The following is an 11,520-nucleotide window of genomic DNA, read 5'->3' on the forward strand; positions in this document are numbered from 1 at the left end:
GACTATTTTGACAAATATATCAGAAATACCTGACACGCTTTATAGATATTTCAACGTTTTCAAATAAGTCTTTGATTTATCCACTTTTCTAATCCTCCAAATTCATGAAATAAAATAAAATGAATAGCAATGATAGTGCAAAAACCGTACCAATGACTGATAGTATTGAAGATCATGCCAATCTTATGCTAATCAATGGGGATGAAACGTCTGCTGGAAATAACATTAATACAAACATTTATGGAGAAAATAAACTCAATATTACCAAAACTAACGAGCTTGGATCCTCAATCATCAAAGAGTACCTTGAATTTGAACCACTTAAAATTAGTCTCTATGAATTAATTATGAGACAACTAATGGATGATGGATTAATTGAAGTAGCTCAGTTACTGCATATTAAAACAAAAACATCCATACCAATACATATCAATAAAAACTGCCTCTACAATCTTTATAAGACTGTCACATATCTTCCAATGGATTTGAGACAAGGAAGCCACGAAAATAATGAAAATAATGATCTTTTGGAATTAAAAAGTACTAATTACGTTAAAAGAATTGAATCTGTATTACCACACCTGGAAAATTTAACAAAACAATGGATACCTATTCGACCAAAATCAAGATTTCTATACTATTATAAGAAGAAAGGTAACTATTCCAATGCGATCATGAAATCTTGCCCTTTAATTAGCATTAATGAAAAAATCCAAAATACAAATCATGTCTCTGATGATCTACAAAATTGTCACGTTATTCCTAAAGCTGAAACTGAAAAGATAAACCAAATAATTACTGATTTCACAACTATTAAGGATGAACATGAAAATCAAAATTCGCACGAAAAAGCTCATAAAGAGTTTTATTTCCTTGAAAACTTGTCAAAAATCAAAATACACGATTCCTGGAATACTATTCCCAATATTTCTGTCAGTTTCAGAGGAAATAGTGTGTTGTCTAATCATAGACCGTACTGTAGAGCTTTGGCTGTAAATCCTAACGGAGGATATATTGCTACTGGAGGAGCCGATGGAATTGTAAAGATTGTTCCTGCACCTTCACAAGGTATTAATGGGACTTTTAACTCCTCCATTTTTGGAATTGGCACTAACTCTAGTCTATCATCTCAGCAGAAAACATTCACTGAAAGTAAAGGTATTATTACATCCTTAGAGTACCGTATTAGAAAAGATATACTCATTTCTGGCGACACTGATTCTACTTTAATTATATATGATGTTAAAGGTATTTCTGGTGGTAATTCAGGAGATTTGGACGAAATTACACCAAATTTGACTAGTATTTCCAATAATAATCAATCAAAAATCTCAAAAAAACCTATACAAAGTATTCGTGAAAGCTCTCCAATTAATTGCATACAAATGCATCCTTTGGATGATCACTTTTTTGTTGGTACTCAAGATCCTATTTTAAGATTATACGATATTCATACAAATGACTCATTTACATCATCACATCCTATTCATCAGCATTGTTCCGCTATTAGTGATATTAAGATCTCCCAAGATGGATCAATTGTATGTACTTGCAGTGAAGACGGTACCATCAAATTTTGGGATTCTGTTAATTTGTCTTGTATTAATACTATATATGGATCTCATAGTGGATTTCCAGTACATTCTCTTTCATTTTCTCTTTCTCAAAGATACTTAATATCTTCAGGAGGAGATGGTATTGCCAGATTATGGGATCTTAGAATGGGAAGAGAATTAGTAAAGTATTCATCAGGCTTAAGAAGCTCTTGTCATTCAAAGGTATCGTTTTTAATTGATGAAAGATATACCATTCTTTCTGCAATAGATAGCACTGGATCGTCTTATAGTAATTTAATAAGTAATGTTTCACATCCAATGGATGAGAATATTCCAGTCTTAGATCAAAGTTCTGATTTATGTAAAGATAGTTCAATTTTAGTCCAAAATAGGGACGAATTAGGTCCTTTATCTTCAAATATTGGACTAAGAGCTAATAATAAATACAACTTGTTTAACTCAAAAATATTAAACCATCGCTTAAAGTCTAGAAACTATGCAATATTAGATCATCAAATCAAGCAAAATCCTATTGGTGATCTCTTAATATTTAATACTCTATCAGGAAATCTAATTGGGGCAGTAGAAGGAATTCATGACGCTCCTGTAATGAACTTTGAACTTTTATATAATAACAATCTAAAGAATAATATAAGTGGTAATAATGTCTCATCGAGTAATAGCAATCTTAATAATCTTCCATGTTCAATTTCAGACTGTTCATTAGTAACAGTAAGTGATGACGGGAAATGCAGAATCCTAGACTTGAACTATTCGAGCTTATTATAATAGAAGATATATAATTTAATAAGACGGTAGATTCTGGGATATATTGAAAGTATTGTACTTTTTATATGCTTTGGTAATTTGCTAGGTTAATCTTGAGAGACTTTGTTTACTATTACCTTTGTAAGAATAAGAGTCTCTTAGCTGAAGATCAAATAGCAGACCACTTTGATGTGATCTTCTTAAGGCGTTTTTAACAAGAGGAGACTTCATAAGTAGACTTGTGGAAGTCTTTCTGTTATTTGGAGAGAGAAAATCTAAGCTTTGAGTTTTATCTGGATAAACTTGCTTTCTTTTAGTTTGTATTTCTCTAAGAATAAGCATTCTTTCATCTTTTTGAAAATCATCCATATAATTATATCTTGTATTTGCAGGATTAATAAGTTTTTCTTTGTCTTGAAGAGTAATAGCTTGTTTTCTGGGATGATGATTATGGCTATGGTCTGGAAACATGAAGTTGCTTCTAGATTGACTTTTGTTAAAAATGAGGGATTTTTGATCAAATTCAGCAATTTGATGAGAATTCTTCTGATTCATCTGAATGATGTTCATTTCTCTTTTAAGGTTATGGGTGAAGCTCTGCTGTTCCATCCAACTTTCTTTTTCTCTTCTCTTGAGCGCATCTTGATTAGTCAAAGCTAAGAGATCTAAGTGGCCTTTATGCGTATATTTTGACTGGAATTCGGTGATATTTGGAAACTTTTTGTAGACTAATGGCTCTGTAGTACTTTCATGATCACTAATATGAGCAAAATCACCCATATTTAAGGTACCAGGTGGATTATTAATAATTTCACTAATACTTTGGTGATAATCCTTGTTTCTATTCATATACTCTAGATCTGGATAGTAGTCGTGGGAAATAATACGCTTAAGGCTGTTTTCATACTTGGCTTGATCAAGTTCTTTTCTCCTATCTGTTCTTATCTTATAAGGATTCTCTAATTCAGTTGCCCTTTTCAATCTCTCTAAAACATTACCTTGTATTTTCTGAAGAGTCCTTTCATTGCTACTACTCTTTCTAATAGACCTTCTTAAGGCTAGTTCTTCATCTCTACTCATTAATTTGCTTCTCTTAGATATAAAATAATGTATTCGTATTCATATATATAGGAAGATAAGCATATTTATGTTTTTTCTCTAATTTTTTTTGCTTGATCTAATTATCATACTTAAAAATAATGTTCAGTTTCCCGCCGAAACGTGGAAAAAGATTCGGTACCCGTGATTTTTTTTAAGTGCATCAGAGAAAGAAAAATGGCAAAGAAAAAGACATAATTTGTATAAAAACATTAAAATAAACTACAAGAAAAATAATAATACCTATAGAGGAAAGTTAATTGATCAGAGAGTTTATTATTAATGATTAGTCTTGTTTATCTCAATGGAGTTTTTCTTTTAATCAAGAATATACGATGTTCTTTCTTCTAGGGAGCCGGGCTAGATACGCACAGCTATTGAACTAGTTGTAACCTTTGTAATTTCAAAGAATTAATAGAAAAATCATAAAAATAGTAGTATTAGTAGTAGAGTAGTAAGATTATAATGATTTTAATGAAGATTGCATAAATGCAGAACATTATCATAGAAACAAGATGGTGGGAGGAATGGTAACCTCCCAAAAATAATATTCATCTTCACTAGCATCATTATGAGTTAATCAACACCATCTTGTATTCCTTACTTATCTTTCTCTTTCTATTAAATCCTTTACTTCCTGTTTGATTGTTTCTTCTTTTGTTGTCTAGCCTTAGCTTCAGACAAAGCAGCCTTTTGAGCAGCTCCAGAATTGCTTTGGTTTTGAGCTCTCTTTTGTTTAATATCATCCAAAGACAATCCTTCGATTGCTTTATGAAGTCTTACAGTTTTTCTGTTTCTCCTCTTCGAAGTTACTCCTTGGTTGGTCAACTTCTTGTTCATTCTTCTCCAGCCAACTGACCATTTGAGTTTAACTGGCTTAATCTTTTGGTGGAACAAAGATGCACATTTTTGATTTAAAAATGTTGAGACTCTACCATCTCTAGCAACAAACTTTCTTCCTCTTCCTGGATATATACGGTATTCACTGAAAGAACAGAGATCCGTCTTGATTGTGGTTTTGACGGTAGACATCCTTCAAATTTCTAATTTACTCCTTTTTTTTTGTTTTTTCTTCTCCCTGAATTTTTCTTGAACAGGAAAAAATTTTGTAATTTTTCCTGTCTTGGAATTTATTTTGCTTTTTTCCTTGCTTAATTATTATTTGTATTCTAATATTAGTAATAATAATTAATCATATAAAATATTATATAAAGCTGATACCGCCTCAAAAATTGTCATTTGATTCCTTATTATTATTGCGCTGATATTATTTTATAACAACTTGTTTCTATTTAGACGCCATTTTTGTTATTATTATTATTACTATTACTATAAAAATAATTAATTTTCTTTTTCCTATTTATTGTTTAATTAATATTTTCTACTTTTTAATTATTTAGTTTAATTCACAAACCCGCCCAGGAGTGCCGCCGTCTCGAGACGAGACACGAAAGAAAATAAATTATGAGAAAAATAATGTGGGAAAATGTGATAAAAAGAAAGAAAAAAGGGTAAGGATTACATGCAAAATCTTTTATTTATTTATTTTAAAGTATAAGACCTAATATGATATGTTATTCTTCTACTAGTATTACGTAATGATGGTGATGATGATTATTATATTATTTTCTGTTTATTACTAAATTTTCCTAATTTTATTTCTTTCTTCTATTGCTATTCTTACCTTTAATATGACTTCTTCTGGATACATATTCAGATGAAATTGCTTTATAACCGTCATTGGAGCCTACATGTTGGACTTCGATATTATTAAAGGGGTAATCTTGAGATTTTGTGGGTGGTTCACTATTTTCCAGTTCTTCTGGTGATATTTCAGAATCTTCAATTACGTTTCCGGAAATAATTCTCTGTTTTGAAACAATTTGATGAAGAGGTTCCTTTTCACCCTCTACATGAATTAGCCTTCCTGCTCTATGTACTGCTTTTCCTCGATTACTTTTAATCCTAATTCCTACATTGTTTCCACTAGAAGATGATCTGCTTGCCAATTCATACGTTCTGGATGCTGATCTTGTGCAATGTATTCTAATATGAGATAATCTCTCAATGTAGTTGCCTTTAATTGAAATCTTATAGTTTTTTATATTTTTTTCATCCGTGAAAAAATTTACACATCTTCTTATCATTGTTTCCTTATTAAATGCATCCCTAAATCCCTTGTCTCCATATTCAGATGGCCTATCTTTTGGGAGATTTAACAATACATAGCTTTTAAAAGTCCGAATGCTCAACCACTCGGAATCCAACTTTCTGTAATTTCTTTCCATATTTTTACTTAATGCTTTTGAAGCCTTTTCTTGATCTCTTATTTTTTTAAATCTGTATGTATCATCACTCCCTACTTTATTCCATCTCGTATCTAATCTTGCAACAATCTTACTTGAACCTTTACTACTATACAACATATTGTCTCCATTTCTACCAGTTCTTCCACTTAAAATTGGTATTGAAACTTTTCCCAATGCTATACTATTCCTCTCTTCAACTGGTAGTTCACTCCCAGCTCTAATCTTATCCAATATTTCGCTATTGCCTATTTGATTATTTAATAGCAAATCTCTCTCCTCTGTATCCTTTTGTAGCTTTAGCAACGCTTGATCTGTTATCTCTCTTTTCTTTTCTTTTGTTGTTAAGTGAGCAATTGAAGGAAGTACCTGACTTACTATTCCCTCTACTAGTGAATTAATCCTCATATTATCTTTCTCTCTAATTACTAACTTTTCATTATCTGTTAGCTCTCTAACTCTCTTTGGGATACCTCTTGAATGCAACCCTTTATTCAACATATCTAATGCATTATCATCCTTCGAGTAAGGATCCCCAAATACATTCACTCCTGTTAATTCAAAGTATTCATTGTCAGTTCTCTCATCTGCTAAATACCTTATCACTAATTCTCTAATCCAATTATACAAACCTTCATCTGATGATTTTAGTGAATTAATCTTTTGAATCTTTCTCATTGCTTTAATAAACACTCCTATTATGTGATTTGGAGTATCTATTGGGCTACATACATCCATAATCTCCTTAAGCACAATAAATCGAATATTTCCATCTAATGCTGTGCTCAGAATACCTTCTGATTTGATATGATTATTTCCCATAAAACTATTCATACCTGGCAAAGCAATTTCACCTCCAAAACCTAAATCCATGTCCATATCCATTTCAGCATACATTGCTCCGTTTACTCCTACAGTTGAATATGTCGATAATATATTATTTTTAATTGCACTGGGTACTGAATTTCTAATTAAAGTCCATATTCTCATACATCTCGTTCTTGAATCCAATTTTAATGGATTTCCTATTGGTGTCTCCATATAATACTCAGATATCATCTCCTCTAATCTTACTCTCTCAATATTACAGTTTGACTTACCAGTTTCATCTTCCTTACATATATTCTCTGCTGCATCTTTGCAAAATTGTGAGGCATTCTTATTAAGTATCTTAATTTTATTCCTCTTATCCAATTCTTCTAAAGCATCCCCACACTGATCCTCAACTTCATCAACGGTCTTACCTCCTTTGAAAATTTTATGACTAATTGTTGGAGGAATACCTGTAATTCTATACCCTCCCAACTCTTTTAAATCAATATCCATTTGTATATATATCTGATTCCATTGCCATTTTCTCATTGATTCATTGACACAACCTGAATATGAAAAATCCATGGACAATACTTTCTCTGGCTCCCTTTGTAGTGAAATCAAAGTATCTAAAGCATCTTCACAAAAGTTCTGTAAATACCCTCTCTCACCTTGTCCTTGTGAATTAAAAGATATAAAAGGAGGATTCGTCTTTAACTTCTTTAAAGTCTCAGTGCATAACAAAACAAACTCTTGTTCATTATTTGCTCCTGACCAAATTTCTCTAGGAGGAGGGCTTCCTATCAAACCAACTATTCTTGGATTTCCCGATTTAATATCTTTAAGAGACTGCAAATAAATAGCTCCCCAAGTTGCTTCTATACTAACTGTTGTATCCTTATCAAAAAGACCTGAAGTCATCAAAAATCCTTGTGGAGAAATACCTTGTAAATGTCTTTGTATACTCATAAAAGTCTCTTTATCTATTTCTCTTAATAACAACCCTAAGAAATGCCAATCTCCTTTTCTCTGACCCCACTTTATCGCTTTATATAAAGTTTCTCTATCACTTGGATTTTTAAGGTTCATAACACTTTCCATCCATTTATATAATGGATATCCTTCATCAGATAGTTCTTTAAGTGTATCCAAAAGTTCTTGTTGTATTTTTCTTCCTACCCCCTCTGGATCTCCTTCATAACCAAGCTCATATTCTTTTAATTCATCATTAGTCTTTTCCTTAATATCTGAGAATACATAGAACTTTGACTCCTCACAGAATCTTTCTATTGTGTATTCCCTATCATTCAAATTATGACTAGAAATCACTGCCAATCTTAGCTTTAATAGCTCATCTAAGACCTTAATGCAATGTTCTGTGAAGACCAATTCTGGTACTGGGCTAGGCCATAAGGTATATAAAGTTTGGTCGTATTTTGGAAGTTTAACGAAACGAATATAGTTCATGTTAATATCTCTTTTCAACTGCTGTTTAAGCTGATCCCATTGCCTTTTAGCTTCTTTCTTCTCCGAACTCTTAAATTCTTCTTCCTCTACATCACTCTCCTGCCCGTCATTAATATCACTTTCACTATATTCATCCATATCAGACAGATTAATCCTGGGTTCTTGAGGGCTTGGCACTCTGTTCTTTCTCTCATTCTTTGGTAAATCATCGCTAATCACATCATTTTCAGTCCTCTTTATCTTTTTACGCATTTGGTGAACTCCTACCAATACTTTTTGTTCCATACTTAAAACATTTCTTTGAGGAAGTACTTCTGGTGCTAACTTAAAAAGTTTAACGGATGATATAGTACAAAACTCCTCCAATATAACTTTTGCCATATCCAAGCTTTTGCATTTTTCAAAGTTTGTTCCATCTATATATAAATTTCGATAAATCCCACTTTCCCATACCCTCCATAGGTATGAAAAACAGTCATCCCTGTAAAGATCTGGTCTGGCTCTGCCATTGAAGACCAGAGATAAAGGGGATTTAATTGGAGGCCAGGGAATACCCTGAATAGATCCAGATTTATTGGGACCTGGGGTATTTGGAAGGTGAGAAGAAATTGAGTATGGACTTTTAGCCATTGGATCCAACCAATTCTTAGATTCATTATACATTGTAATATACTCCACTGCAGTATAATACCTATCGGAAGCTCTTTTACAGAAACTTGTGATCAAATCATTCAATTCATTTTTAATGGCCTCCTCATTCTTTCCTTGTTCCTCACTCAATTTGGTAGAAATTAATACTCTTGGAGGAACAGAAGTGTATCCATTGTAAATTGCACTAATGCATTGGTACTCAAAATCTAACTTTTCTGTGGCAGGATAGAAGTCATTTGGTGGCAACGGAGATATCTCCGTAATTCTATTTTCAAGACCTGAAATATAATCAATGATAACTTGCTCTTGAACAATTGACCATTTTGAAGAGACCTTGTTTTCATCCATTAAAGGTTCTCTTTTACTTGAAGCAGATATTACATCAAATAAATGATTATATTCTTGAAAGTATCTATTTGTTGCATCTCTACAGAAAATCTTTATAGTATCTTTTGCTTTATTTTGAAAATTATCTAGCTCTGCTCCGTGTGGTAAGTTAATCTTGGCTTTAGATTGGGATAAAAGTGAGCCAATCAGTTCAAAACAAACAAACAGAAACTTTTCACTGGAGTATTGAGGTGTATTCCACTCCCTTGGCTGATCCAATGGAAGCTCAGAAATGGATGGTATTATATTATTTCTAGCATCTGTAACCATTTGAAATGTAATTGCCTTCCATTGTTGAAAAGCCACTAGTGATTCTTTTGGACTAATTTTATAAATTGACTCATACTTCAGAGTTTTTTGGTTAGTATCTCCAACAGTTAATCCAATAGGAACTCCTTGATTTAATATTTCATCCACACTTCTAGTAGCTCCAAACAAGCGTCTTGAATTCTTTTGTTGTTCCATGAATGATCTATTTAAGCTTTCGTTACTCTTAAATTCGTGATATCCAGTTGGAGAAGTCTTGAGTGAAACCTGATAAACTTCATCATCCAGTGGTTGTGCTAAGAACTGATGCTTTTCAGGTCTTACCTGTTCATAATTCTCCTTTTCCTCTTCTTCCTGTTTTTTTCTCTCAAAATCGTAGGCTTTTGGATTATATACATGAGCAGAGTCAGCACCTTTTCTTGAATTATTATCACTGGAATCACTAGATTGCTGATCATCCAAAGAAAGCTCTCCCTGGAAAAAGGCAACTGAAGCAAAATGGCAAAAAGATTCAATATTCTTCTTTACTAGAGTAATATCAAATTTACCAGATTTTGTATTCCCATCGATATAAAGATCTTTGGATACCTTATTTACATATAGGTCCCAGATACACCCAGCGCAGTTATTTCTCATCTCATATATGTCTCTTCCAAATTTAAACTTGAAGGGCATGAAAGGCCTTCCAGAGGGTAATCCATAGATTCTGTAGTTTTGTCTCTCAATAATTTTACTCCATTGTCTGTTACCTATGAAAATATCCACAGAATCTGTACAAAATTGAAAAATAACGAACTGATGGTGAATATAATCCATTTCTTCCTTTTCAGGGTTGTCAGGTTGGTCAGCATCCAAACTTTTGAATTTGAGAAACTCCTGGAACTTCTCCTCATTTGTTGCTTCTGCGTCTTGAACAATAGGTGACTCCTTTGATTTATTTAAAGCAGAATCAGAAACATCAAGTAAACCTTGTTTTAATAGTGAAAATAATGTAAGATTACATAATTTCAACAAATTTCTTGGATTATATGTAAATTCAGCCAACTCAACTGGGAAACTTTGACTCGATATCGAAATTCTCTTATTACCTATAGATTGATCTCGGCTTTCCTGTAGTAATATGGATTTCCAAAAATTCCAAGCCCCTTTTGATACATTTACAGAGTCTGGAGGTAAATTATAAAGTGAAACTTTGGATAAACTTTCATAATCAATTCCGGTCCTTACTATCTCGTCCCCTCCTTTAACTCTATGAACTTTTAATGGAATTTCTTCAAGTCCAGTTTCTAAAAATTCAAGCTGCAATTCCAAGTCCTTTCCAAGCTCTGGGAAGCTGACCTTATTCTTTTCAATACGCTTTGATCTAATTCTTTCTTCCATCAAGGGATGATGCTGAGGCTTACCGTGGTCTGGATCTTCCTGTAATAATTTTAAGTCCTCTCTATCTGCAAGTTTTTGAATTTCTTCCTTTTCTCTATCATTGATTTGCTTCTCTTTTGACTCCAAAATTGCTTCTCTTGCTTTCTCTGCCACCTTAGTGAAGTAGTCCTTCACTACATCAAGTCTTCCCTTTACTGGATAGCAATATTCTGCGGCTGAAATACAAAATGTCTTTCTTGAATAACTTTTCTCAAGTTCATCCTCGTAGCCTGGTATAATAATTCTTTTTGCCTCCAATAATTTTAGTGCTCCAATACATCCCAAATAAAATTTTCTTGGATCTACAATATCAATACTCTGCAACTGCTCTTTCATTATTGATGGAAAAACTATAGGCATTGAATCATATCTTCCAATTCTATGAACTCTATTCCACGAAAACTTATCTCTAATCACTTGTGTAGATATACAATTCCAGAAATCACTCAGCTCTGTAATATCTTCACTCCTAGATTCAAGTGCTTGTCTTATCTGTTCATTGTCACCATCTATACAAAATACTAGATTTGCTAATAATAGTCTACCCAAAAATATTAAATTAAGTAACTTAAGAAAATTTTTCTTCATTTTCCGTTGTCACTCAGAAACCTGGTGTGTGTTAATTTCTTCATGCAAATAATTTCCTCTAAACTGCATGTGCATGCAGCCACGTAAGCAATTATTTACCTTTCTTAATTGATTCTTCTATATTAAAATATATTTTGTCTTATATATTACTTTCTATCTTAATACAAAAAAAAACTCCCAGCTTTCAAAAACATTAATCA

At 32.5% G+C, this 11,520-nt stretch overlaps 4 protein-coding genes across 4 annotated transcripts; 1 reads left to right on the top strand and 3 right to left on the bottom strand.

The window, feature by feature from the left end:
* Positions 1-119: 119 nt before the first annotated feature.
* ELE39_002179 (WD repeat) lies at positions 120-2,345 on the top strand (the record flags this gene model as incomplete). The annotated part of the gene is made up of 1 exon (XM_067345029.1): positions 120-2,345. The coding sequence occupies one exon, from the start codon at positions 120-122 to the stop codon at positions 2,343-2,345; it is 2,226 nt and encodes a 741-aa protein (XP_067202950.1).
* An 81-nt stretch (positions 2,346-2,426) lies between these two features.
* On the bottom strand, positions 2,427-3,404 carry ELE39_002180 (uncharacterized protein; the record flags this gene model as incomplete). The annotated part of the gene is made up of 1 exon (XM_067345030.1): positions 2,427-3,404. One exon carries the CDS (start codon positions 3,402-3,404, stop codon positions 2,427-2,429), a length of 978 nt encoding a protein of 325 aa, XP_067202951.1.
* Positions 3,405-4,052: 648 nt separating this feature from the next.
* Positions 4,053-4,454, bottom strand: ELE39_002181 (60S ribosomal L24; the record flags this gene model as incomplete). Its single annotated transcript, XM_067345031.1, has 1 exon — positions 4,053-4,454. The coding sequence occupies one exon, from the start codon at positions 4,452-4,454 to the stop codon at positions 4,053-4,055; it is 402 nt and encodes a 133-aa protein (XP_067202952.1).
* Positions 4,455-5,077: 623 nt separating this feature from the next.
* On the bottom strand, positions 5,078-11,320 carry ELE39_002182 (large with signal peptide; the record flags this gene model as incomplete). Its single annotated transcript, XM_067345032.1, has 1 exon — positions 5,078-11,320. The coding sequence occupies one exon, from the start codon at positions 11,318-11,320 to the stop codon at positions 5,078-5,080; it is 6,243 nt and encodes a 2,080-aa protein (XP_067202953.1).
* Between the last annotated feature and the right edge of the window lie 200 nt (positions 11,321-11,520).

The sequence above is a fragment of the Cryptosporidium sp. chipmunk genotype I genome (genome assembly GCF_004936735.1).
Source record: "Cryptosporidium sp. chipmunk genotype I strain 37763 chromosome Unknown contig_23, whole genome shotgun sequence".
Lineage (NCBI taxonomy): Eukaryota > Apicomplexa > Conoidasida > Eucoccidiorida > Cryptosporidiidae > Cryptosporidium > Cryptosporidium sp. chipmunk genotype I.